The sequence below is a fragment of the Nycticebus coucang genome, chromosome 4 (genome assembly GCF_027406575.1).
Source record: "Nycticebus coucang isolate mNycCou1 chromosome 4, mNycCou1.pri, whole genome shotgun sequence".
Lineage (NCBI taxonomy): Eukaryota > Metazoa > Chordata > Mammalia > Primates > Lorisidae > Nycticebus > Nycticebus coucang.
Window position 1 is genome coordinate 104,946,036 of NC_069783.1, and position 26,075 is coordinate 104,972,110.

The window sequence follows — 26,075 nt, forward strand, 5'->3', positions numbered from 1 at the left end:
TTTATTGTTGGGGATTCATTGAGGGTACAATAAGCCAGGTTACACTGATTGCAATTGTTAGGTAAAGTCCCTCTTGCAATCATGTCTTGCCCCCATAAAGTGTGACACACACCAAGGCCCCACCCACCTCCCTCCTTACCTCTTTCTGTTCCCCCTCCATAACCATAATTGTCATTAATTGTCCTCATATCAAAATTGAGTACATAGGATTCATGCTTCTCCATTCTTGTGATGCTTTACTAAGAATAATGTCTTCCACGTCCATCCAGGTTAATACGAAGGATGTAAAGTCTCCATTTTTTTAATGGCTGAATAGTATTCCATGGTATACATATACCACAGCTTGTTAATCCATTCCTGGGTTGGTGGGCATTTAGGCTGTTACCACATTTTAGCGATTGTAAATTGAGCTGCAATAAACAGTCTAGTACAAGTGTCCTTATGATAAAAGGATTTCTTTCCGTCTGGGTAGATGCCCAGTAATGGGATTGCAGGATCAAATGGGAGGTCTAGCTTGAGTGCTTTGAGGTTTCTCCATACTTCCTTCCAGAAAGGTTGTACTAGTTTGCAGTCCCACCAGCAGTGTAAAAATGTTCCTTCTCTCCACATCCATGCCAGCATCTGCAGTTTTGAGATTTTGTGATGTGGGCCATTCTCACTGGGGTTAGATGATATCTCAGGGTTGTTTTGATTTGCATTTCTCTAATATATAGAGATGATGAACATTTTTTCATGTGTTTGTTAGCCATTCGTCTGTCATCTTTAGAGAAAGTTCTATTCATGTCTCTTGCCCATTGATATATGGGATTGTTGGCTTTTTTCATGTGGATTAATTTGAGTTCTCTATAGATCCTAGTTATCAAGCTTTTGTCTGATTGAAAATATGCAAATATCCTTTCCCATTGTGTAGGTTGTCTCTTTGCTTTGGTTATTGTCTCCTTAGCTGTACAGAAGCTTTTCAGTTTAATGAAGTCCCATTTGTTTATTTTTGTTGTTGTTGCGATTGCCATGGCAGTCTTCTTCATGAAGTCTTTCCCCAGGCCAATATCTTCCAGTGTTTTTCCTCTGCTTTCTTGGAGGATTTTTATTGTTTCATGCCTTAAATTTAAGTCCTTTATCCATCTTGAATCAAGTTTTGTGAGTGAGGAAAGGTGTGGGTCCAGTTTCAGTCTTTTACATGTAGACATCCAGTTCTCCCAACACCATTTATTGAATAGGGAGTCTTTCCCCCAAGGTATGTTCTTGTTTGGTTTATCAAAGATTAGGTAGTTGTAAGATGTTAGTTTCATTTCTTGGTTTTCAATGCGATTCCAAGTGTCAATGTCCCTGTTTTTGTTCCAGTACCATGCTGTCTTGAGCACTATGGCTTTGTAGTACAGACTAAAATCTGGTATGCTGATGCCCCCAGCTTTATTTTTGTTACAGAGAACTGCCTTAGCTATACGGGGTTTTTTCCGGTTCCATACAAAATGCAGAATCATTTTTTCCAAATCTTGAAAGTACGATGTTGGTATTTTGATAGGAATGGTATTGAATAGGTAGATTGCTTTGGGAAGTATAGACATTTTAACAATGCTGATTCTTCCCATCCATGAGCATGGTATGTTCTTCCATTTGTTAATATCCTCTGCTATTTCCTTTCTGAGGATTTCATAGTTTTCTTTATAGAGGTACTTCACCTCCTTCGTTAGGTATACTCCTAGGTATTTCATTTTCTTTGAAACTATGGTGAAGGGAGTTGTGTCCTTAATTAGCTTCTCATCTTGACTGTTATTGGTGTACACAAAGGCTACTGACTTGTGGACATTGATTTTATATCCTGAAACATTACTGTATTTTTTGATGACTTCTAGGAGTCTTGTGGTTGAGTCTTTGGGGTTCTCTAAGTATAAGATCATGTCGTCAGCAAAGAGGGAGAGTTTGACCTCCTCTGCTCCCATTTGGATTCCCTTTATTTCCTTGTCTTGCCTAATTGTATTGGCTAGAACTTCCAGCACTACGTTGAATAGTAAAGGTGACAGAGGACAACCTTGTCTGGTTCTAGTTCTAAGAGGAAAAGCTTTCAGTTTTACTCCATTCAGTAAAATATTGGCTGTGGGTTTGTCATAGATAGCTTCAATCAGTTTTAGAAATGTGCCACCTATGCCTATACTCTTCAGTGTTCTAATTAGAAAAGGATGCTGGATTTTATCAAATGCTTTTTCTGCATCTATTGAGAGGATCATGTGATCTTTATTTTTGCCTCTGTTAATATGGTGGATAACGTTTATAGACTTGCGTATGTTAAACCAGCCTTGCATCCCTGGGATGAAGCCTACTTGATCATGATGAATGACTTTTTTGATGATAAGCTGTAATCTATTGGCTAGGATTTTGTTGAGAATTTTTGCGTCAATATTCATGAGTGAGATTGGTCTGAAATTCTCCTTTTTGTTTGGGTCTTTTCCTGGTTTTGGTATCAGGGTGATGTTTGCTTCATAGAATGTGTTGGGGAAGATTCCTTCTTCCTCAATTTTTTGGAATAATTTCTGCAGTACAGGAATAAGCTCTTCCTTGAAGGTTTGATAGAATTCTGGAGTGAAGCCATCTGGACCAGGGCATTTTTTAGTTGGAAGATTTTTTATTGTTTCTTTGATCTCAGTGCTTGAAATTGGTCTGTTCAGGAGCTCTATTTCTTCCTGGCTGAGTCTAGGAGAGGGTGTGATTCCAAATATTGATCCATTTCTTTCACATTGTCAAATTTCTGGGCATAGAGTTTCTGGTAGTATTCAGAGATGATCTCTTGTATCTCTGTGGGATCAGTTGTTATTTCCCCTTTATCATTTCTGATTGAGGTTACTAGAGATTTTACATTTCTATTCCTTATTAGTCTGGCCAATGGTTTATCTATTTTATTTATTTTTTCAAAAAACCAACTCCTTGTTTCATTAATTTTCTGAATGATTCTTTTGTTTTCAATTTCATTGATCTCTGATTTGATTTTGGATATTTCTTTTCTTCTACTGAGTTTAGGCTTAGATTGTTCTTCTTTTTCCAATTCCATAAGATCTCTTGTGAGATTGTTGATGTGCTCTCTTTCTGTTTTTCGAATGTAGGCATCTAAAGGGATGAATTTTCCTCTCAAACTGCTTTTGCAGTATCCCACAGGTTTTGGTAGCTTGTGTCTTCATTGTTGTTATGCTCAAGGAAGTTAATGATTTCCTGTTTTATTTCTTCCTGCACCCATCTGTTATTCAACAGAAGATTGTTTAATTTCCATGCCTTTGGGTGGGGTCGAGCATTTTTGTTAGAGTTGAGTTCCACCTTTAGTGCCTTATGGTCTGAGAAGATACAAGGTAAAATTTCAATTCTTTTGATTCTGTTGATATTTGTTTTGTGTCCCAGGATATGATCAATTTTGGAGAACGTTCCATGGGGTGATGAGAAGAATGTATATTCTTTATCTTTGGGATGGAGTGTTCTATATGCGTCTATCAAGCATAGTTGTTCTAGGGTCTCATTTAAATCTCTTATATCCTTGTTTAATTTCTGTTTAGAGGATCTGTCCAGCTCTTAAGAGGAGTGTTAAGGTCCCCTGTTATTATGGTATTATCAGATATCATATTGCTTAGACTGAGTAAGGTCTGTTTCAAGAATCTGGGAGCATTTAAATTGGGTGCATAAATATTTAGAATTGAAATGTCTTCTTGTTGTATTTTTCCCTTGACCAATATAAAGTGACCATCTTTGTCTTTTTTGACTTTAGTTGCTTTAAATCCACATGTATCTGAAAATAAGATTGCAACTCCTCTTTTCTTCTGAATTCCATTTGCCTGAAAAATTGTCTTCCAACCTTTGACTGGGAGCTTTAATTTGTCTTTTGAAGCCAGGTGTGTTTCTTGCAGACAGCAGATGGATGGCTTGTGTTTTTTAATCCAGTCAACCAATCTATGTCTCTTCAGTGGGGAATTCAAGCCATTAACATTTATTGAGATAATTGATAAGTGTGGTAGTATTCTATTCGTCTTATTTTGTGAGAGTCCATTGCTTCGTTTTATCTTTTGCATCAGAGTGGAGGTTAGGTTCTGTCCTTTAATTTCTGAGTTCTTACTTTACTGCTGATCCATTGTGGTGGTCAGTGTGCAGAACAGGTTGAAGTTTTTCCTGTAGAGCTGGTCTTGTTGTGGCGAATTTCCTCAATGTTTGTATATCCGTAAATGATTTGATTTCTCCATCAATTTTGAAGCTTAGCTTAGCAGGGTACAGAATTCTGGGCTGGAAATTGTTCTGTTTAAGTAGATTAAAGGTAGATGACCATTGTCTTCTTGCTTGGAAAGTTTCATTAGAGAAGTCTGCGGTCACTCTGATGGATTTGCTCCTGTAGGTCAACTGGCGCTTACTCCTGGCAGCTTGCAGAATCTTTTCTTTTGTCTTGACTTTGGACAGGTTCATCACAATGTGTCTTGGAGAAGCTCGGTTAGAGTTGAGGCGACCTGGGTTCCGATAGCCCTCTGAAAGCAGTGTGTCAGAATCTTTGGTGATATTTGGGAATTTTTCTTGTATAATATTCTCTAGTATGGCTTCCATTCCTCTGGGGCATTCTTCTTCCCCTTCTGGAATTCCTATAACTCGTATGTTGGAACGCTTCATAAAGTCCCATAATTCTGACAGTGAACGTTCTGCTTTCTCTCTCTTCTTTTCTGCCTCTTTTACTATCTGAGTTATCTCAAAAACTTTGTCTTCTACCTCTGAAATTCTTTCTTCTGCATGGTCTAACCTGTTGCTGATACTTTCCATTGCATCTTTGAGTTCCCTGATTGACTGTTTCATTTCCTTCAGCTCTGCTATGTCCTTTTTATATTCTTCATATCGTTCATCTCTTATTCGATTCTGTTTTTGTATTTCCTTTTGGTTATTTTCCACTTTATTTGCGGTTTTGTTCATTGTTTCCATCATTTCTTTCATTGTTTTCAACATGTGTATTCTTTTTTTTTTTATTTTATTTTATTTATTTATTTTTTTTTGTAGAGACAGAGTCTCACTTTATGGCCCTCAGTAGAGTGCCGTGGCCTCACACAGCTCACAGCAACTTCCAACTCCTGGGCTTAAGCGATTCTCTTGCCTCAGCCTCCCGAGTAGCTGGGACTACAGGCGCCCGCCACAACGCCCGGCTATTTTTTGGTTGCAGTTTGGCCGGGGCCGGGTTTGAACCCGCCACCCTCGGTATATGGGGCCGGCGTCCTACCGACTGAGCCACAGGCGCCGCCCCAACATGTGTATTCTAAATTCCCTTTCTGTCATTCCTAACATTTCTGTATAGGTGGAATCCTCTGCAGTAGCTACCTCATGGTCCCTTGTCGGAGTTGTTCTGGACTGGTTCTTCATGTTGCCTGGAGTTTTCTACTGATTCTTCCTCATGAGTGATTTCTTTTATCTGTTTCCTTGCCCTAATTTTCCTTTCACTTCCTCTTGCTCTTTAAGTTCTCGTGCCTGTGGACTAAGGGTTACAGGACCAGAAGGGTGAGACGGTTGAAGAGCAAAAAAGGGATGAAAGAAAGGAGGACCGAGTGATAAGAAAAAAAAAAAAAAGAAAAATAGAGAAAGGAGAGGGGGTGGGGAAAAGGAATATTGACAAAAAGAAGAGAGGCACAGAAAGAGGGAGACAGAGCAATATAGGTGTACAGTAGGGTACTTTGATACAACCTTAAAAAACAAACCACCTTCTGGGGGTGCCCAGTTGGGTGGTTCCCTTGAGGTCAGCAGCTCTTTGCTAACCTGATCAGACAGAGTACCCCACCTCCACCAAGTAGAGAGGAAAGACAAAAATGCTATAAATCAAACCAAAACAAGCAAACAGAAAACTTTACAGGATAAAATTGTCTGGAAAAACCAAATAATAGCGGTAGAAACACTAACAAAAATGAAGTTCTAATTATTGAAATAGGCAGCAATGGGAAATTATAATTAAACTAGAAAAATTGAGAAAGAAAAAGGATCTGTATGGAAAAGGTTGAACTTAAAAAACAAAACAACAATCAACAAGATCAAAATAAAAAAAAAAATCCAAAAAAAAAAACAAAAAAAAAAAACACAACCAAAAACAAAGCAGTATGTATGTGTTATTGAATATTGTCTGGGCAACACGTGGTCTTCTGGGGTATGAGATGTTAATCACAGTTCTGATAGGACTGGAGGCTGCTAGTTTCTCAAACCCCAGCAGGTAGACACCCTAAATCTCTCTTCAGCCCACTTAAAAGGCACTTTGAGCTTGTTCACTTGCTGAGCAGACGCTTTCCCAGGGAAGTGCTTGTCGCTGGAATCACTGCTGAAGTGGCTATCCACTTACCCTGTGTGCCAAAACTGGTCTCCCTCTGCCCCAGAGGGTTAGGGCTGCAAGGCGGCTCAGACCCCGCCCTGAGGCTACTTGGTCGCTGGGTTACCAGCTCCCACCCAATTCCAGCTCTGCGACCCTGAGGGCGGAGCTTGCCATGGCAGATCGCTCACAATGGCTGCCTGTGACCCAGAGCCAAACACTATCAGCTCCGTCTGGCTCAGCGGCTCAGTGGCCCTAGACAAAGGCCAAAGTTCTCCGCACTCCCGCTCAGGCTCTCCCCAAGGCAGTTCAGCTGAATGCCAAGTCCAAAGACACCAAAACAGTTCACAGGTAAGGCCTTTCTGGTTTGCAGTCTCGCTGCTACTGAACTTACAGTTGCGGGCGGGTTTAGACGGATTGAACACACGTGACCACTTGCCGGTTTTCCACTGTTTTAGTCCTCCTCTTGGGGTCCAGAAGTCTCTCGCTGACTCCCTCTATCCTCTTAGGGGTGATGATAGGCAGATCCCACCAGCCAGAGATGCCTGGAGTCCTATCTCCCCAGACTCACAGTGCCCAGATGCAAGGAAGCTGTTACTCGGCTGCCATCTTGCTCCGCCTCCCGGATATACCGAAACAGTAGAGTCTTAATGTTTATTAGGCTGTTTTACTTTTACATATAAATTTTTTTTTTTTTTTTGCAGTTTTGGCCGTGGCCAGGTTTGAACCCACCACCCAGGGTATATGGGACCAGCGCCCCACCCCTACTTTTAGATTTTTTAAAAGTACAGTATGATGGCCCAGAAAACACTCTGTGAACAGGAAGGTGCCCATCAGAAAGTGCAGTTAACAAATTAACTTGTATCTGAAACGTAGCAGGACTGAAGCTAGTGGTGTGGGGCTCCTAGCTCTGCTTCCTGTCTGGAACCTGTTTGTATTCTGCTTTATCTTTCAGGTAGGCTTAACAGGAAATAACTGTTTTGCTTGGGATTCACATTTGTAAGTGACAGAAACTGATTTTTGATTTGCTTCAACACAGAGGGAATTTTTTGGATGTGTACTGTGTGGTCATGGGATCTAAGTGACACTGACCCCCATCAGAGCTCAGGGTGTTGCTGGGCCTGAGACCCACTGGAGCCAGGGCTCAGACCTGCAGGACCCTCCTCACATCGTCTTGGTCTTTGCTGACTGGCTCACCCACCAGGATGAGGCCTGTTCTTGAGCATTTTGGGGAGGGAAAAGACTAAGAAACATTTAATTGTAAAAGTCCTTCCTTTTTGTTCATTTGATAAGGAAATACGTTTTAGTTTGTGTAGTGAATAATTCTATTTATAATAATATTAATGGGTTAAACTACGTATAATACACAAACACAGAGTTGTCATTGGTTAAACTTGGGTTTCTGCCTAACTGGTAACCTCCAAGAAGAAGGTTCTGTGCTTAGTTCTGACACGGTTTTTCTGATCAGATGATCTATCTGTTTGCCTTAGAGGAGGATAAACTTATGCTTTGAAATAACTTTGGGAATCAGGCCTTTGTAAATGTGACTGTGATTAGCACTGCTGTTACCAATTCTTGTTAGAAAAATTATCAGCTATGTTTTAAGCTTTTCCTTTTTGGGGGACTGGGAGCAAGGGCTTGTTCTGTCACCCAGGCTAAAGTGCCATGGCATCAGTCTAACTCACAGCAACCTTAAACTCTGGGCTTGAGAGATCCTCCTGCTTTAGCCTCCTGGGTAGCTGGGACTACAGGTGTGTACCACCATGGGCTAAGTTTCCTATTTTTGTTGAGACAGGGTCTTTCTTTGTTGCCCAGGCTAATCTCAAACTCCTGAACTCAAGCAATCCTCCCCGCTCAGCCTCCCAGAGTGCTGGGTTTACAGAGGGGAGCCACCGCATCAGCTTTCTTTTGCTGTTTTTTAAAAGCAGACTTGCATAAGATTTCTTACTAGTCTTATGTTAAAAAAAAAAAAAAAAGGAAACATTACTACTAAAGTTCAACCACCATAGTGTGGAGGGTGAGCACATTTTACAGGTGAGTACACTGAGGCCCAGAGCAGTAGTGAGACCTGTCACAAGCCACCCTGCCTGTAGGAGGAAAAGTGGGGCCTGCTTTTCTTCAGAGTGAGCATGTTTATGAGATGTAGAAATGTTCATGGTCATATATCCAGATTCTCCTCTGTTCTACTTTAGCCGCATGTCTCAAAAATGACTTGATGGTGTTGTTAGAATCAAGGTGGCACAGTGTGCTCTCTCTTTCCAGGTACCAGTGTTGAGGCCAACGGAGCTTCCAAGGAAGGGGAAAGCCCACGTGAACCTGGCCAGGGAGGCCTCTGTCAGAATGGGCCAACATTGGAGCTCCCAGACCCATCACTGTCTCTCGATCCCACCACAAACCCAGTGGGTCCAGATGCCTCTCCAGGTGTGGCTGATTTCCATGACAACCTAAGGAAGTCTCAGGGACCTAGTGCTGAGGGCAGTGTTAGAAAAGAAGCTTTGCAGTCTCTCAGACTCAGTCTTCCTATGCAAGAAACGCAACTGTGTAAGCATCTGTTCTCCGCCGGACTCTTCCCCTCCCTGTGTCAGAATCACCAGCCCCCTGAGAGTCCTGCCCTAAGCACTTGCTGTCTGAGCATACCCCTCTCATTGCCATGTACCATCCTAGTACTACAGTTGGTTTTGTGTTTAACAAGGCAGCTTCATTTTAAAGACTGATGTTACATGCAGGAGTTTTAAGTTCCTTTCTAGCCTAATGTTGGGAATGGTACTGAAGCTCTTGATCTAAAGGCTAGCCTTTGTGTCCTTTGTCACCACATGGTGAGAAGCAGACTGTACTTGACCAGTTTACAGTTATGCTTAGAGGTTTCTTTGATGAATTATTTTAACTTTTTTTTTTTTTTTTGAGACAGAGTCTCACTTTGTCTCTATCGGTAGAATGCCCTGGCATCATAGCTCACAGCAACCTCTAACTCTTGAGCTCAAGCCATTGGCTTGCCTCAACCTTCCAAGTAGCTGGGACTATAGGCACCCTCCACAATGCCTGGCTATTTTTAGAGATGGGGTCACATTCTAGCTCAGGCTGGTCTCCAACTCATGAGCTCAGGTGATCCGCCTACCTCGGCCTCCCAAAGTGCTGGGATTACAGGCATGAGCCACCACACCTGGCCTATTTTAACATTTTTTAAAGAGATGGGAGCTTGCTGTGTTGCCCAGGCTCATCTTGAACTCCTGGCCTCAAGTGATCCTTCTGCCTCAGCTTCCTGGGATGAAATTTTTTTTTTTGAGACAGTTTCACTTTGTCACCCTCGGTAGAGTGCTATGGCATCACAGCTCACAGCAACCTCAAACTCTTGGGCTTAAGTGATTTTCTTGCCTCAGCCTCCCAAGTAGCTGGCGCTACAAGTACTCACCACAACGCCCGGCTATTTTTTGTTATAGTTGTCATTGTGGTTTAGCAGGCTGGGTTTGAACCCACCAGCCCTGGTGTATGTGACCAGTGCCCTAACCACTGAGCAGTGGGCACCAAACCAGTTTTTCTTTTGAGACATAGTCTCACTCTGTTGCCCCAGGCTAGAGTGCTGTGGTGTCATCATAGCTCACAGCAACCTCAGACTCCTGACCCCAGCCATCCTCTTGCCTCAGCATCCTGAGTTTCTGGGACTACAGGTCAATTTTTCAAGTTTTAGTAGAGATGGGGTCTCGCTTTTGCTGAGGCTAGTCTTGACCTACTGAGCTCAAACAATCCACCTACCTCAGCCTCCCATACTGCTAGGAGTACAGGCATGAATCAACTGGGATGAATTATTTTGATAAGCATTTATTTTATGCTGATCTCAAGAAACTCAAAGATGAACTCCCCATAATCTTGACAACCTGTGGGCCTAACCCTGAGACCTTTTTCTAACCATATTTTTTATGCATGCACAAATGTGTAACTAAATGAGCCTGTATGAGATGTGCTGCTCTCACTCCTCATTTCCTCATGCTTCATTCCTACCCACAGGACCCTTTGCAGGCCTCTTAAATGTACCCAGATTTTTATTTTTTTATTTTTTTGAGACAGAGCCTCAAGCTGTTGCACTGGGTAGAGTGCCGTGGCATCACAGCTCATAGCAACCTCCAACTCTTGGGCTTAAGTGATTCTCTTGCCTCAGCCTCCCAAGTAGCTGGGACTACAGGTGCCCGCCACAACACCCGGCTGTTTTTTGGTTGTAGTTGTCATTGTTGTTTGGCAGGCCCGGCCTAGATTTGAACCCGCCAGCCAGCTCTGAGCTATAGGCGCCAAGCCATACCCAGATTTTTAGACATTGTTTTTTTTTTTGTTTTTGTTTTTGAGACAGCCTCAAGCTGTTGCCCTGGCATCACAGCTCATAGCAACCTCCAACTCATGGGCTGAAGCAATTCTCCTGCCTCCGCCTCCCAAGTAGCTGGGACTACAGGCACCCGCCACAACGCCTGGCTATTTTTTGGTTGCAGCTGTCATTGTTGTTTGGCGGGCCCAGGCTGGATTTGAACGCACCAGCTCAGGTGTATGTGGCTGGTGCCTTAGCCGCTTGAGCCACAGGCACTGAGCCTAGACATTGTTTTTAAAAATGGGATTCTATTGCTCACATAATTGCATATCCCACCTCCCTACCCTCATATAGCTTGATCGCACGGAGACAGTTGTATTGCCTGATGTAGCTCTGAAATTGTTCTTTCAGGGCTGGGCAGGAGCCCCAGTGTGACTGGGTCAGTGCTTTATGGCCATCTCCTGCCACTGTATTTCTTTTTTCTTTTTTTTTTTTTTTTGTAGGGACAGAGTCTCACTGTACCGCCCTCGGGTAGAGTGCTGTGGCGTCACACGGCTCACAGCAACCTCTAACTCTTGGGCTTACGCGATTCTCTTGCCTCAGCCTCCCGAGCAGCTGGGACTACAGGCGCCCGCCACAACGCCCGGCTATTTTTTGGTTGCAGTTTGGCCGGGGCTGGGTTTGAACCCGCCACCCTCGGCATATGGGGCTGGCGCCCTACTCACTGAGCCACAGGCGCCGCCCAACTGACCTGCCACTGTATTTCTAGCCTGGGCCGTGAAGAATAGTGTTGCACATGTCCTTGGACTTCATTCTGTGGAATAGACTTGTTTGGTCAAGAGCTACAGCATCCTTGGTGCCATTCCATGTGGTCACACAGCAACCAGTGTCCCCAGGAGGACACTCCCACATCTGACCAGCACATAGATATTCCTTCTATTTCTTCTAAATTTTACCTGATGGGCGTGATATGATATTTCATTGTTATTTTAGTTACTAGAGTATTACTTGAGGATTTAGTAACATTTTATACATTTGTTTGGCATTTGAACGTTTCTGTGAACTGTCTCTTCATACGTTTGCCCATTTTTATTTTGGATTGTCTTTTTCTTCATGAGCATTATTTTTTAAGGTTGCAAAGTGGTATTTGGGTTTTTTTGTTTTTGTTTTTTAGACGGAGTCTCACTATGTTGCTGTTGGTAGAGTACTGTGCTGTCACAGCTCACAGCAATCGCAAACTCTTGGGCTTGAGCGATTGTCTTGCCTCAGCCTCCCAAGTAGCTGGGATTACGGGATTTTTTTTTTTTTTTTTTTTTTTTGAGACAGAGTCTCACTCTATTGCCCTGAGTAGAGTGCCTTGGCATCATCCTTACCTTATAGCAATCTCGATCTCTTAGGTTCAAAAGATCCTCTTGCCCCTGCCTCCCAAATACTATAGGCACCTGCCATGATGCCTCTATTTTTGATAGAGATGGGGTCTCACTCTTGGTCAGGCTGGTCTGGAACACCTGAGCTCAAGGGATCCACCTGCCTCAGCCTCCCAGAGGTCTAGCATTACAGGTGTGAGCCACCATGCCCAGCCTTTTTGTTTGTTTTTGTTTTTTGAGATTGAGTCTCACTCTGTTTCCCAGGCAGTGGTGGGAAAGTGTAGTGATGTGGTCATAGTTCACTATAGCCTTGAGTAGCCTCGGTCTTTTGAGTAGCATGTGCCACCATGTCCAGCTAATATTTTTCATTTTTAATAGATACGGGGGTTCCCACTGTTTTGCCCAGGCTGGTCTCAAACTCTTGGCATCAAGTAACCCTCCTGCCTTGGCTCCTTAAATTGCTGGGATTGCAGGCGTGAGCCACCTTACTCAGCCAGCAGTGTGCTTTTAAACATTTCTAAAAACTTAAAAAAAGACATTAAAAAAAAAAAACTGAAATCAAACTGCATTTAACACATTTACCAAAAAAAAAAAAAAAAATTCTGAAAACTAGTTGCCAGCATTTAACTTTAGAAAGATCACAGAAAAGTCTAGATTCCTAACCTGACAGCTTTGTGAGATCTCGTGCCAGGTGCCACATGATGGCTGGGTATACATTGCCTCCTGGAGAGTCCATACCCTCTGTGTGAGACTGTGGGGCTTCCCCTGCTATCATCAAGCTCAGCACTGTCTCATGTCACTGGTCACCAGCTTCAGAGTTCAGTTGAAACCCAGTCACTTCGCTGATGGTGTTACCTACCTCATAGCCATAAACCTCTGAGTGTACTTCTTATGTTCTAGTCATCTAGGCCACTCAACTTGTGGAAAGTATTGGAGATGTTTTTAGCGATAAGACGCACAAATTAGTAATGCCAGTGGTATTACTGCTGTAATGTAGCTGCTGGAGTGCAGTGGTATGATCACAGTTGACTGCAGCCTTGAACTCCTAGACTGAAGTGATCCTTCTGCTTCAGCCTCCCGAGGAGCTGGGACTATAGATGCATCACCACTATACCTACTTCTTTTTTAAATTTTTTGTAGAGATAGGGTCTTACTATTGCCCAGGGTGATCTTGAACTCCTGGCCTCAGGCAGTCTTCCTGCCTCATCCTCCCAAAGTGCTGGAAATGTAAGCGTGAACTATAGCAGTGGTGAATTCTTGGGCTTACTCAGATTTTAGGGTTTATTAAAACAAAAGCTGCTTTTCTTTAGACATTCATGTCTAAAGAGGGTGCCATGTTTAAAAAGTTGCCAAATGGTTACACTTCTACTTGAGCAGCGTCTAGGGTGGCCATGTCCAGATAGTGTTTGCTGATGTCCTAAAGAAGGGTGAAGTGACAAGCCCAGCCCTGAGGAAACAGCTGCCCTGAGTGTGTACCTGTAACATCTTTAAATGCACTATTCAGCCCTTTAGTTACCAAAAATAAAAGGTTTGGGTTTTAGGTATTTTTTTTAAACTTATGTTTTTGGCTGAAAAGTGATCATTTCCTTGTTCTCCTTTCCTTGACCATAACCTCATCTCTGGAAACTGAGGTAACCAGCCCCTAGTCCTCACAGGCAGATGCCTGCTTGATCTTTGCTTTGCAGCAAGTCCTGATGCCAGACTTCAGAATTTTTATTCCTTACAGAAACAGTATTTGCATACTGCTAGCCTGTATAAATACTCTTTTTTTTTTTTTTTCAGATTTTTTTTTTTTTTTTTTATTGTTGGGGATTCATTGAGGGTACAATAAGCCAGGTTACACTGATTGCAATTGTTAGGCAAAGTCCCTCTAAATACTCTTTTTTTGTTTTTAATCTTTCTTTTTCTTTTTTTGTAGAGACAGAGTCTCACTGTACCGCCCTCAGGTAGAGTGCCGTTGCCTCACACGGCTCACAGCAACCTCTAACTCTTGGGCTTACGCGATTCTCTTGCCTCAGCCTCCCGAGCAGCTGGGACTACAGGCGCCCGCCACAGTGCCCGGCTATTTTTTTTTTTGTTGTTGTTGCAGTTTGGCCGGGGCTGGGTTTTAACCCCCCACCCTCGGCATATGGGGCCGGCGCCCTACTCACTGAGCCACAGGCGCCGCCCTCTTTTTTTTTTTTTTTTTTTTTTGGTTGCAGTTTTTGGCCAGGGCCAGGCTTGAACCCACCACCTTCAATATATGGGGCCAGTGCCCTACTCCTTGAGCCACAGACACCGCCCCTAAATACTCTTGTGATTTTACAAAACTTTATGTTGATAAATTAATCCCCACTTGTAACTGCATAAAGAAAATATCCTTTTTGTTATGTGACTAGATGATGCCCACATGCATTTTGGTCATCACTAATTCTATCAATGACTACTTTTATTTATTATTTATTTATTTATTTATTTATTTTTGAGACAGCCTCAAACTGTCACCCTGGGTAGACTGCCATGGCGTCATAGCTCACAGCAACCTCAAACTCCTGGGCTTAAGTGATTCTCCTGCCTCTGCCTCCCAAGTGGCTGAGACTACAGGCACCCACCAAAACACCTGGCTGTTTTTTGGTTATAGCCGTCATTGGTGTTTGGTGGGCCCAGGCTGGATTTGAACCCACCAGCTCAGGTGTATGTGGCTGACGCCTTAGCCACTTGAGCGACAGGTGCCGAGCCTACTTTTATATTTTATTTTATTTTTGTTTATTTATTTATTTCTTATTTTATTTTATTTTTTGAGACAGAGCCTCAAGCTGTCACGCTGGGTAGAGCGCTGTGGCATCACAGCTCACAGCAACCTCCGACTCCTGGGCTCAAGCTATTCTCCTCCCTCAGCCTCCCAAGTAGCTGGGACTATAGGCACCCGCCACAATGCCTGGCTATTTTTTGGTTGCAGCGTCATTGTTTGGCGGGCCTGGGCTGGATTCGAACCTGCCAGTTCCGGTGTATGTGGCTGGCGCCTTAGCTGCTTGAGCCACAGGCACTGAGCCGTATTTATTTTTTTGAGACAGTCTCACTATGTTGCCCTATGTAGAGTCCTATGTCATCACAGCTCACAGCAGTCTCTAACTCTTGGCTTAAGTGATTCTCTTACCTTAGCCTCCCGAGTCACTGGGACTACAGGCGCCTGCCATAACACCTGGCTGTTTTTTAGTTGCAGTTGTTATTGCTGTTTAACAGGCCTGGGCCAGGCTCGAACCTGCCAGCCTTGGTGTACGTGACTGGTGCCCTAATCACTGAGCTACAGGTGGCAACCAAATCACGGCTACTTTTTTTCTTTTGCAGTTTTTGGCCAAGGTGGGTTTGAACCCACCACCTCTGGTATATGGAGCCGGCAACCTACTCCTTTGACCCACAGGAGCCACCCTGATCACAGCTGCTTTTTTTTTTGGCAGTCTTGGGCGGGGCAGGGCTTGAACCCACAACCCACAGCATATGGGGCTGGCACCCTACTCACAGGCACTGCCCCATCATGGTTACTTTTAATGAGTTCCTTACCTCAAGGATTTTTTTTTTTTTTTTTTTTTGAGATAGCCTCAAGCTCTCATCCTGGGTAGAGTGCTGTGACATCACAGCTCACAGCAACCTCCAACTCCTGGGCTCAAGTGATTCTCCTGCCTCCGCCTCCCAAGTAGTTAGGATTACAGGTGCCTGCCACAAAACCTGGCTATTTTTCTGGTTGCAGCTGTCATTGTTGTTTGGGGGGGCTTGGGCTGGATTTGAACCTGTCAGCTCATGTGTATGTGGCTAGCGCCTTAGCCGCTTGAACCACAGGCACCGAGCCCTTACCTCAAGGTTTTGAGTAGCTTTGTGAGGTCAGAGAGCAGAGTTTCACTTCAGCCAGAGTTGAGAATTTCTGTGCCTCTGATCTCTTAGCACTAGCACTGACTTTAAATCTAATACTTTTTATTATTATTATTATTATTTGTAGACTCTGTCTCACTTTATTGCCCTCGGTAGAGTGCCGTAGCATCACACAGCTCACAGCAACCTCCAACTCCTGGGCTTGGGTGATTCTCTTGCCTCAGCCTCCTGAGTAGCTGGGACTACAGGCACTCACCACAACGCCCAGCTATTTTTTTGTTGTTGCAATTTGGCCAGGGCTGGGTTTGAACCTGCCACCCTTGGTATGTGGGGCCGGCACCCTACCCACTAAGCCACAGGTGCAGCCCTATTTTTTTTTTTTTTTTAAGAGACAGAGCCTTACTATGTCACCCTTGGTAGAGTGCCATGGCATCACTGCTCACAGCAACCTCCAGCTCTTGGGCTTAAGTGATTCTCTTGCCTCAACCTCCCAAGTAGCTGGGATTACAGGCGCCCACCACAATGCCTGGCTATTTTTTGTTGCAGTTGTCATTATATTATTTATTTATTTATTTTTGCAGTTTTGGCCAGGGCTGGGTTTGAACCCACCACCTCCGCTATATGGGGCTGGCACTCTACTCCTTGAGTCACAGGTGCTACCCCTGTCATTATTATTTTAGCTTGCCTGGGCTGGGTTCGAACCCACCAGTCTCACTGTATGTGGCTGGTGCCTTTACCACTGTGCTACAGGTGCTGAGCCAATACTTTTTATTATTGAAAGACACTTGTTGGCTGGGCACATGAGTCCCGCCTGGAATCACAGCACTCTGGGAGGCTAAGGCAGAGGATCCCTTGAGCTTATTATTATCTCTTGTCTTACAAATTGAGTGTCCATAGGAGGTAGTGTCCTCATTACATGAACACAAACCCAGTATTGGCCAGTATGTCCTACAAGGTAGATCCTGTCTGTGGTGAGTATCCAAGGCTCACAGTTTCTTTTAATCCGGAAATTATCCTTCAAAACTTAGATTGGTAGGCTGGGGACCTGTATTTCAGTGGGTAGGGCACCAGCCACATGCTCCAGGGCTGGTGGGTTGAACCTTGTCTGGCCTGCTAAACAAAACGAACAAAAAAATTAGCCAGGCATTGTGGTGGGTGCCTGTAGTCCCAGCTACTAGGAAGGCTGAAGCAAGAGAATCAGTTCAGCCTTAGAGTTTGAGGTTACTGTGAACCACGGCACTCTACTGAGGGTGACAAAGTGAGACTGTTTCAGTTAAGAAAAACAATGGCTTGGCAGCTATGGCTCAAGCGGCTAAGGCGCCAGCCACGTACACCTGAGCTGGTGGGTTCGAATCCAGCTTGGGCCGCCAAACAACAGTGACGGCTACAACCAAAAATAGCCAGGCATTGTGGCGAGTGCCTCTCGTCCCAGCTACTTGGGAGGCAGAGGCAGGAGAATTGCTTGAGCCCAGGAGTTGGAGGTTGCTGTGAGCTGTGATGCCACAGCACTCTACCCAGGGGGAGAGCTTGAGGCTCTGTTTCAAAAATAAATAAATAAATAATAAAAAAAAACAAACTTAGATGGGTGTATGTTGCTTAGGCACTAAAACATTTAAATGCAAAGCAGCCAAGCTGTTCCTGATTTTTTCATGAGTTTCTTTTTTTTTTTTTAAGAGACAGAGTCTCACTTTGTTGCCCTTGGTAGAGTACTATGGCATCACAGCTTCCAGCAACCTCCAGCTCTTGGGCATAGGCGATTCTCTTGCCTCAGCCTCCCAAGTAGCTGGGACTATAAGTGCCTGCCACAATGCCTAGCTATTTTTTTGTTGCAGTTTAGCCGGGGCCAGGTTTGAACCCACCGCCCTCAGTATATGGGGCTGGCGCCTGACTCACTGAGCCATAGACGCCGCCCATTTTCATGAGTTTGTGAATAGCTGTTTTCTCACTGCAGGCTCTACAGAGTCTCCACTGCCCCTGGAAAAGGAGGAGCAGGTCCGACTTCAGGCTCAAAAGCAGCTGGAAGAGCAGCTCAAGCAGTACAGAGTGAAGCGTCAGCAGGAGCGGGTCAGTGTCCTTGCCCTGAAAATGCTCATGGAAAGCCATAGGTACTAGAGGCAGTGATTGGTCACATGTAGTTCTGGCCTCTGATTTTCGAGCTGGGCTGGGCTCTGGGGGCTCTGAACGTCAGCTGTGTTATCCTGTCTTTGCAGATACTAGGCGTCTGGTTATTGTCCCTCATCTGGTACTGGTTCCTTTGGAATGAGTGTGTTTTATTCCCAAATATGCCATTTGAAAAGCAAAGAGCTGGGCATGGTTGGCCCATGCCTGTAATCTTAGACTTTGGGAGGCCGAGGTAGGAGGAGTGCCTAAACTCAGGAGTTTGAGACCAGCCTCAGCAAGAGTGAGACCCCCCATCTCTATTAAAAATAGAAAAATTGGCCGTGCCTGTGGCTCAGTGAGTAGGATACTGGCCCCATATACTGAGGGTGGCAGGTTCAAACCCGGCCCCGGCCAAACTGCAACAAAAAAATAGCTTGGTGTTGTGGCGGGCACCTGTAGTCCCAGCTACTCAGGAGGCTGAGGCAAGAGAATTGCATAAGCCCAAGAGCTGGAGGTCGCTGTGAGCTGTGATGCCATGGCACTCTACCAAGGGCGACAAAGTGAGACTTTTATCTCTAAATAAATAAATAAATAGAAATAAAAATAGAAAAATTAGCCAGATATTGTGGCACCTAGAATTCCAGCTACATGGGAGGCTGAGGCAGGAGGATGGCTTGAGCCAAGAGTTTGAGGTTACTTTGAACTGTAACACCACAGCGCTCTACCATGGTGACAGAATGAGACACTAAGTCTCAAAAAAAAACAAAAAAAGGGAAGAAAAAGCAAAGAAATGCAGATACACTTCAGAGATTGCAGATGCCATTCCATACCATCACAGTAAAGCGTGTCATACAGTGTCATACAAACTTTTTGTTTTCCTAGTACATATAGAAGTTATGTTTCTATTGTACTGTAGTCTAGTAAGTGTATGGTAGCATTATGTGTAAGAAAACAGTGCATACCGTAATTTAAAATGCTTTGTTGCTAAAAACGGTAATGATTATTTGAGCCTTCCTGGAGTGGTTATCTTCCTTGCAGGTGGAGTGTTTGGTCTGGATGTGATACTGCTGACTGATTTCGGGTGGGGTTGCTGAAGGTGGGTGGGCTGTGGCAAAGAAGATAGCTGTGAAATTTGCCGTATTGATTGACTCTTCCTTTCCGTCCCTCACAAAAGATTACTTTGTAGTATGCAATGCAATTTCATAGCGTTTCATCCAGAGTAGAACTTCTTTCAAGATTGCAGTCAGTCCTCTGAAACTCTGCTGCTTTGTCAACTCAGTTTAAGTCCTATTCTAAATGCTTTGTTGTCATTTCAACAATGTTAACAGGATCTTCACCAGGAGTAAGGTTCCTTCTAAAGAAACCACTTTGCTCATCCATATGAACTGACTTCTCATCTGTTCAAGTTTTTTCCTGAGATGGCAGCAATTCGATCCCATCTTCAGAATCCACTTCTAATTCTAGTTCTCTTGGTATTTTTACCACATCTGTAATCATTTCACTTAAGTCTTGAACCCCTCCGTCATTCATGAGGGTTGGCATCAACTTCCTCAAAACTCCTTTTAATGTTAATATTTTGACCTCCTCCCGTGAATCACAATGTTCTTTATGGCATCTAGAATGGTAACTCCTTTCCAGAAGATTTTCAGTTTACTTTGCTCGGATCCTTCAGATGAATCACTATCTATGGCAACTATAGCTTTATGAAATAAATTAAGACTTGAAAGTCATAATGGCTCCTGGTTCCATGGACTGCAGAATGGATGTTGTGTTAGAGGCCTGAGAATAACACTCATCTCTTTGTACCTCGCCAGCACAGCTCTTGCGTCATCAGATGCCTTGTCAGTGAGTGGTTTGAAAGGATTCCCTTTTTATGAGCAGTAAATCTCGACAGGGGTCTTAAAATATTAAGTAAACCATGCTCATATGATGTGCTGTCACCCAGGCTTTGTGGTTCCATTTATAGAGCATAGGAAGAGTAGATTTGGTGTCATTCTTAAGGGCCCTAGGATTTTCAGAGTGGTCAATGAGCACTGGCTTCAACTTGAAGTCACCAGCTGCAGTGGCCCCTAAAAGAGTGTCAGCCTGTTCTTTGAAGCCAAGCATCAACCTCACTGCACTATGAAAGTACTAGATGGTGGGCGGCACCTGTGGCTCAAAGGGTTAGGGCGCCAGCCTCATATGCCAGAGGTGGCAGGTTCAGACTCAGCCCGGGCCAAAAACTGCAAAAAAAGAAAAAAAAGAAAGTACTAGATGGCATCTTCTAACAAAAGGCTGTTTCATAGGCTGGGTGTGGTGGCTCACACCTGTAATCCTAGCACTCTGGGAGGCCAAGGTGGATGGACTGCTTGAGCTCAAAGGTTTAAGACCAGCCTGAGCAAGAGTGAGACTTCATCTCTAAAAATAAACGGGCGTTGTGGCGGGCACCTGTAGTCCCAGCTACTTGGGAGGCTGAGGCAAGAGAATCGTTTGAGCCCGAGAGTTTGAGGTTGCTGTGAGCTATGATGGCACAGCACTCTACTGAGGGCAACAAAGTAAGACTGTCTCAAAACAACCCAAAACAACAACAATAACAAAAAACGCTGATTCATCTACTGAAAATCTCTTGTTTGGTGTGCCACCTCATCAGGGATCTCTGCTAGTTCTTCTGGGTAACATGCAGCAGCTTCTGCATCAGCACCTACTATCTTACCTTGCACTTTTATGTTATGAAGATGGCTTCTTTCCTTAAAGCTCATGAAGCAACCTCTGTTAGCTTCAGGCTTTTCTTCTGCAGCTTCCTCACCTCTTTTGGCCTTTATAGCATTGAAGAGAATCGGGGACTTGACTTGTTGAGGATCAGGTTTTGGCTTAGGGGAATATTGGAGCTGGTTTGATCTTCTGTAGAGACGATTTTCTCCATGTTAACAATAAGGTTGTGTGATTTACCTTTTGGGTGTTCTTTGGAGTAGCACTTTCAGTTTCCTTCAAGAACTTGTCCTTTGCATTGACACGGGGACCTAGTTCTCAGCCTTTCTCAGCTTTCAGCTTGCCTTCCTTACTAATCATAATTGCTTCTAGCTTTTGATTTAAAGGAAGAGATGTGCCACTCATCCTTTCACTTGAATATTTAGAGACTGTTGTAGGCTTGTCAATTATCCTAATTTGAATACTGTTATGTTTCAAGGAATAGGGTAGCCCCAGGAGAGGGAGACAGATGGGGCAACAGCTAGAGGTGGAGAAGGCAGAAACATTTATCAGTTAAGTTCCCCGTCTTATATGGCTGTGGTTTGTGGTGTCCCAAGACAGCTGCAACAGTAACATCAAAGATCACTGATTAGAGATCAGTAATGAAATAATGAAAAAATTGATACATTGAAAAATAATGAAAATTGATATATATGAAATAATAATGAAAAAATCAATACAATAATGAAAAAATTAATATATTGTGAGAATTTCTAAAATGTGACACAGAGACATGATGTAAACATGTGCTGCTGGGAATGTGGCACTAATGGACTTACTGGACACAGGGTTGCCAGGAATAACCGACCAATTTGTAAAAGATATGGTATTTGCAAAGTGTAATAAAACAAAGCTGTGATTGTACCACTGCATTCCAGCTTGGGTGACAGAGCAAGACCCTATCTTAAAAAAAAAAAAAAAAAAGGCTAGATAAGGTGGCTCACACCTGTAATCCTAGCACTCTGGGAGGCGAAGACGGGTGGATTGCCTGAGCTCAGGAGTTCTACACCAGTCTCAGCAAGAGCAAGACCCCATCTCTAAAAATAGTCTGGCATCATTGCCAGTGTGCGTAGTCCCAGCTACTTGGGAGGCTGAGGCAAGAGGATCACTGGAGCCCAAAAGTCTAAGATTGCTGTTAGCTATGGTGCTACAGCACTCTACCAAGGGTGACAAAGTGAGACTCTGTCTCAAAAAAAAAAAAAAAAACTTCATAGTGATAGGTCCACGTGGAAAGCATCATGATCATCTCAATAGGTGCTAGAAAAGTATTTGATAAAATTTAATATTCCTGATTCAAAAACACAGAACAAGCAAATAAAACTACCAAACTAGGAATAAAAGAATATTTCTTTACCACAAAAAATGTAGTTCAGGCATAAATGGTACAAGTGATGAGTAAAAGTCCCCTCCTATTTCTAATCTGATGTATGCTGTGAGGATGTCTTTATGCCTCTGCTGACAGCACCTAGTGTTCTCTGTGCTTCTCCACATCACCAGTATCGCCACCTTCACCCTGAACTCTTCATCAGCACAAACAATTCAGACCCACCTTATTCTTTTAATAACATGTATGTGTATCCCAGCATTTATTTAACTTGTCTGTAGTGATTGACATTTTGGTTGTTTTCTAAAAAAAAAAAAAAAAAAAAAAATTTTTTTTTTTCTTTTAAGACAGAATTTCACTTTGTCACCCTCGGTAGTGTGCCATGGCATCGTAGCTCACAGCAACCTCAAACTCTTGAGCTCAAGTGATCCTCTTGCCTCAGCCTCTCAAGTAGCTGGGACTACAGGTGCTTGCCACAGTGCCCGGCTATTTTTAGAGATGGGGTCTCACTCTTGCTCAGGCTGGTCTTACACCTGTGAGCTCAGGCAATCCACTTACCTTGGCTTCCCAGCATGTGTTTTCTAGTTTTTGAAATTGCCAACAATACTGCAATGGATGTTTTATATCTTGGTATACTTTGTGGGTAAATAATTGTCAAATTATTGAGTAAAAGGTATTATGTACAGAGGGTGCCAAAAAAAGTATACACAATTTAAGAAAGGAAAAAAATTGTATTAAAATTTAATATTCAAGTCACATTTGACTTCTGCAATTACAAGAGTTGCTCAAATCTGTTCATCTTTTGTTATAGGTATATATTGAATATTCCAATTTTTTTTATGCTCTGGCTGGCAATATGTGAGACTGCCAGCTTATCAATGGCAGCTTTAGAAATAGGAAAACTCAAATTTTTGTCGTTCTAATAGGTGAAGCAAATGATGTTTTCTTACGCTGAGCATATCCCATGTATTAGCAGTTTGCATTTCTTGTAACTTTGCCCATTTTCCATTGGTTGTCTTTCTGCTGTGTAGGTGCCCTGTAAACTAGGAAAGTGGCCCTTGTCAGTCCAGATTGAAAATATCATTTCCATGTCTGCCACATCTTCTGACTTCTTTTCTGGTGTGATTTTTTTTTTTTTTTTTTTTTGTAGAGACAGAGTCCCACTTTATGGCCCTCGGTAGAGTGCCGTGGCCTCACACAGCTCACAGCAACCTCCAACTCCTGGGCTTAAGCGATTCTCTTGCCTCAGCCTCCCGAGTAGCTGGGACTACAGGCGCCCGCCACAACGCCCGGCTATTTTTGGTTGCAGTTTGGCCGGGGCCGGGTTTGAACCCGCCACCCTCGGTATATGGGGCCGGCGCCTTACCGACTGAGCCACAGGCGCCGCCCCTCTGGTGTGATTTTTATTCGATATCAGTTTTAAATATTTACAGTTGAAAATTTTAATCTTTACTGTTCTTTCAGGGTTTATGTCATATTTAAACATTGGAAGAATATAAATAAATTCACTTGCGTTTTTTCCTTATACATTTAATATATATATATATATTTTTTTTTTTTTTTTGCAGTTTCTGGCCTGGGCTGGGTTTGAACCCGCCACTTCTGGTATATGGGGCCGGAGCCCTACTCCTTTGATCACAGGCGCCACCCACATTTAAGATATATTTTAAAAGTATTTAATCTGGGTGGTGCTTGTGGCTTAGTGAATAGGGCACCGGCCCCACATACCGAGGGTGGAGTATTCGAACCCTGCCCTAGACAAACTGCAACAAAAAAAATAGCTGGGCATTGTAGCGGGCACCCATAGTCCCAGCTACTTGGGAGGCTGAGGAATTGTCTAGGTTGCTGTGAGCCATGAAGCCACGGCACTCTACCCAGGGCAACAGAGTGAGACGCCATCTCTAAAAAAGAAAAATTTAATCTATCATCTGGAATATTTTCTCAGTACCATGCACTATCATCTGGGATATTTTAAAGAGAGAGGGGAGAATTGGGTCTGTTTGGATAGATGGTTGAGCCATCTTGAATTGCTTATTCTGTGATCTAACTTTCCCTACTGGTTGCAAAACTACTTTATCATGATATTTCTTAACTAATTACACATTGCACTGTGCCTTGGCTGATTTCTGGACTGCATTCATTCTGTTTCATTAGGCAGCCTCCTGTAGTAGGTCTGAATGGATGTAATTATCCTAGATTCACAACATCAGGAACAAGAGACAACTGTTGCCCCACCCCTCACTTGCCTGGCCCCTCACTTACCTGGCCCCACCCTCCCTGAGCCTCTCCTTTATTCTTCTGGCCTCACTCTCTAGAGCCCCACCCTTACCTGGCCCTACGGTCCTTGAGCCCCTCCCTTACTCACACTTCCTTGGCCCAGCTCTTCCCTGAGCCCCACCTTCACTTTCTCACCCAGCTCCTCCCTGAGCCACGCCCCCTGTCTTGCCTGGCCTTTTCTCTTATTGCTCTTTTTAGCTAGCTGTTCTGGCTCATTTGTTGTTTCAGGTGCATCCAGTGTCATTTTGTGAGGTGTCTCATCCTCCTCCCTGTGCCCCTGCCTGATGGGATTGGGTTGATTTTGTAGAATAATGTAGGACTGAATGGTTCTCTAAAAGCAAGTCACGTTGAGATACCTAGTTGACTCGGTAATATAAAGAAAATAAGTGAGATGAACATTGAAAAGGAAGAGAAAGATTTGCAGGTGTTGGTGGCGCCTGTGGCTCAAACTGGTAGAGCGCCGGTCCCATATGCCGAAGGTGGCGGGTTCAAGCCCAGCCCCTGCCAAAAAAAAAAAAAAAAAGATTTGCAGGTGTTGGTAATACCTTGGAAGACTTTAGAATCCACTGACAAAAATTCTTTAACATAATTAGGGTTTAGAAAATTGTCAGTTAAAAATTATAAGTATGAAAAATTATAGCCGGGCGTTGTGGCGGGCGCCTGTAGTCCCAGCTACTCGGGAAGCTGAGGCAAGAGAATCGCTTAAGCCCAGGAGTTGGAGGTTGCTGTGAGCTGTGTGAGGCCACGGCACTCTACCGAGGGCCATAAAGTGAGACTCTGTCTCTACAAAAAAAAAGAAAAATTAATAGTTATCTTAACATGATCAGTTATAAAATTAATGGGAAAAGATGGCATTTTTAATAACAAAAATCATAAAATATCCAAGAAGTAAATTTAAATGGCAATGAAAAGGTCTGAGAATCTAGATAAAGAACCTGACATCACTTTTTTTTTTTTTTTTTTTGAGAAACACGTGAGCAGATAATAATTGAAGGGGAATGGCCCATAAATTTAAGGTAGTTCTAATTCAACAGGACTTTTTTTTTAATTGAAGAAAAAAATTAGTTACTTATTTATTTATTTATTTATTTATTTTTGGCCTGGGCTGGGTTTGAACCCGCCTCCGGCATATGGGACCGGCGCCCTACACCTTGAACCACAGGCGCCACCCTACTTATTTATTTTTGAAACAGAGTCTCACTCTGTCGCCCTGAGTAGAGTGCCATGGCTTCATAGCTCATAGCAACCTCAAACTCTGGGGCTCAAGAAATCCTCTTGCCTCAGCCTCCCAACTAGCTGGCATTACAGGTGCCTGTCACGACACCTAGCTAAAGAAAAGAAAATTAATTAATTAATTAATTTTTGAGGCAGAGTTTCATTCTGTGACCTGGATAGAGTGCTGTGGCATCCTAGCTCACAGCAAGCTCAAACTCTTGGGCTCAATCTGTCTATCCCCTTGCCTCAGCCTCCCAACTAGCAGGGACTATAGGCACCCACCACAACAGCCAATTTTTTTTATTTTTAGTAGAGATGAGGTCTCGCTTTTGCTCAGGCTTGTCTCAAAGTCCTAAGTTCAGGCGATCCACCCACCTTGGCCTCCCAAAGTGCTGGGATTACAGGCATGAGCCACCATGCCCAGCCTTAAAGAAAAACATTTTTAATGTTTATCTGAAAGAATAAACCAGAAAATAGCTGGAGACATCTTGTTGGTGGAGTATACAACATATGATGCTCTAATATGTGTTTTGAAGTGTTTCACAGTTACATTCATTAAAGAGGGTGGTTTAGGTCTAGGAATGGTCTGACTAGTCAGAATAGTGTGACCCTGAAGCAATGAGGCCTAAGGGGAAG

The 26,075-nt window shown here is 43.5% G+C and overlaps 1 protein-coding gene across 3 annotated transcripts in view; it reads left to right on the forward strand.

Moving 5' to 3' along the window:
* GOLGA3 (golgin A3) overlaps positions 1 to 26,075 on the forward strand; it is a 78,469-nt gene that overhangs the window by 12,522 nt on the left and 39,872 nt on the right. Inside the window, exons 3-4 of one of the 3 annotated variants that reach the window (XM_053587552.1) lie at positions 8,555 to 8,833; positions 17,748 to 17,860. In XM_053587552.1, coding sequence (XP_053443527.1) covers positions 8,555 to 8,833; positions 17,748 to 17,860 — 392 coding nt within the window. Of the gene's footprint in view, positions 1 to 8,554; positions 8,834 to 17,747; positions 17,861 to 26,075 lie in introns of those variants that run through there. The other 2 variants (XM_053587553.1, XM_053587554.1) reach the window with 2 other exon arrangements.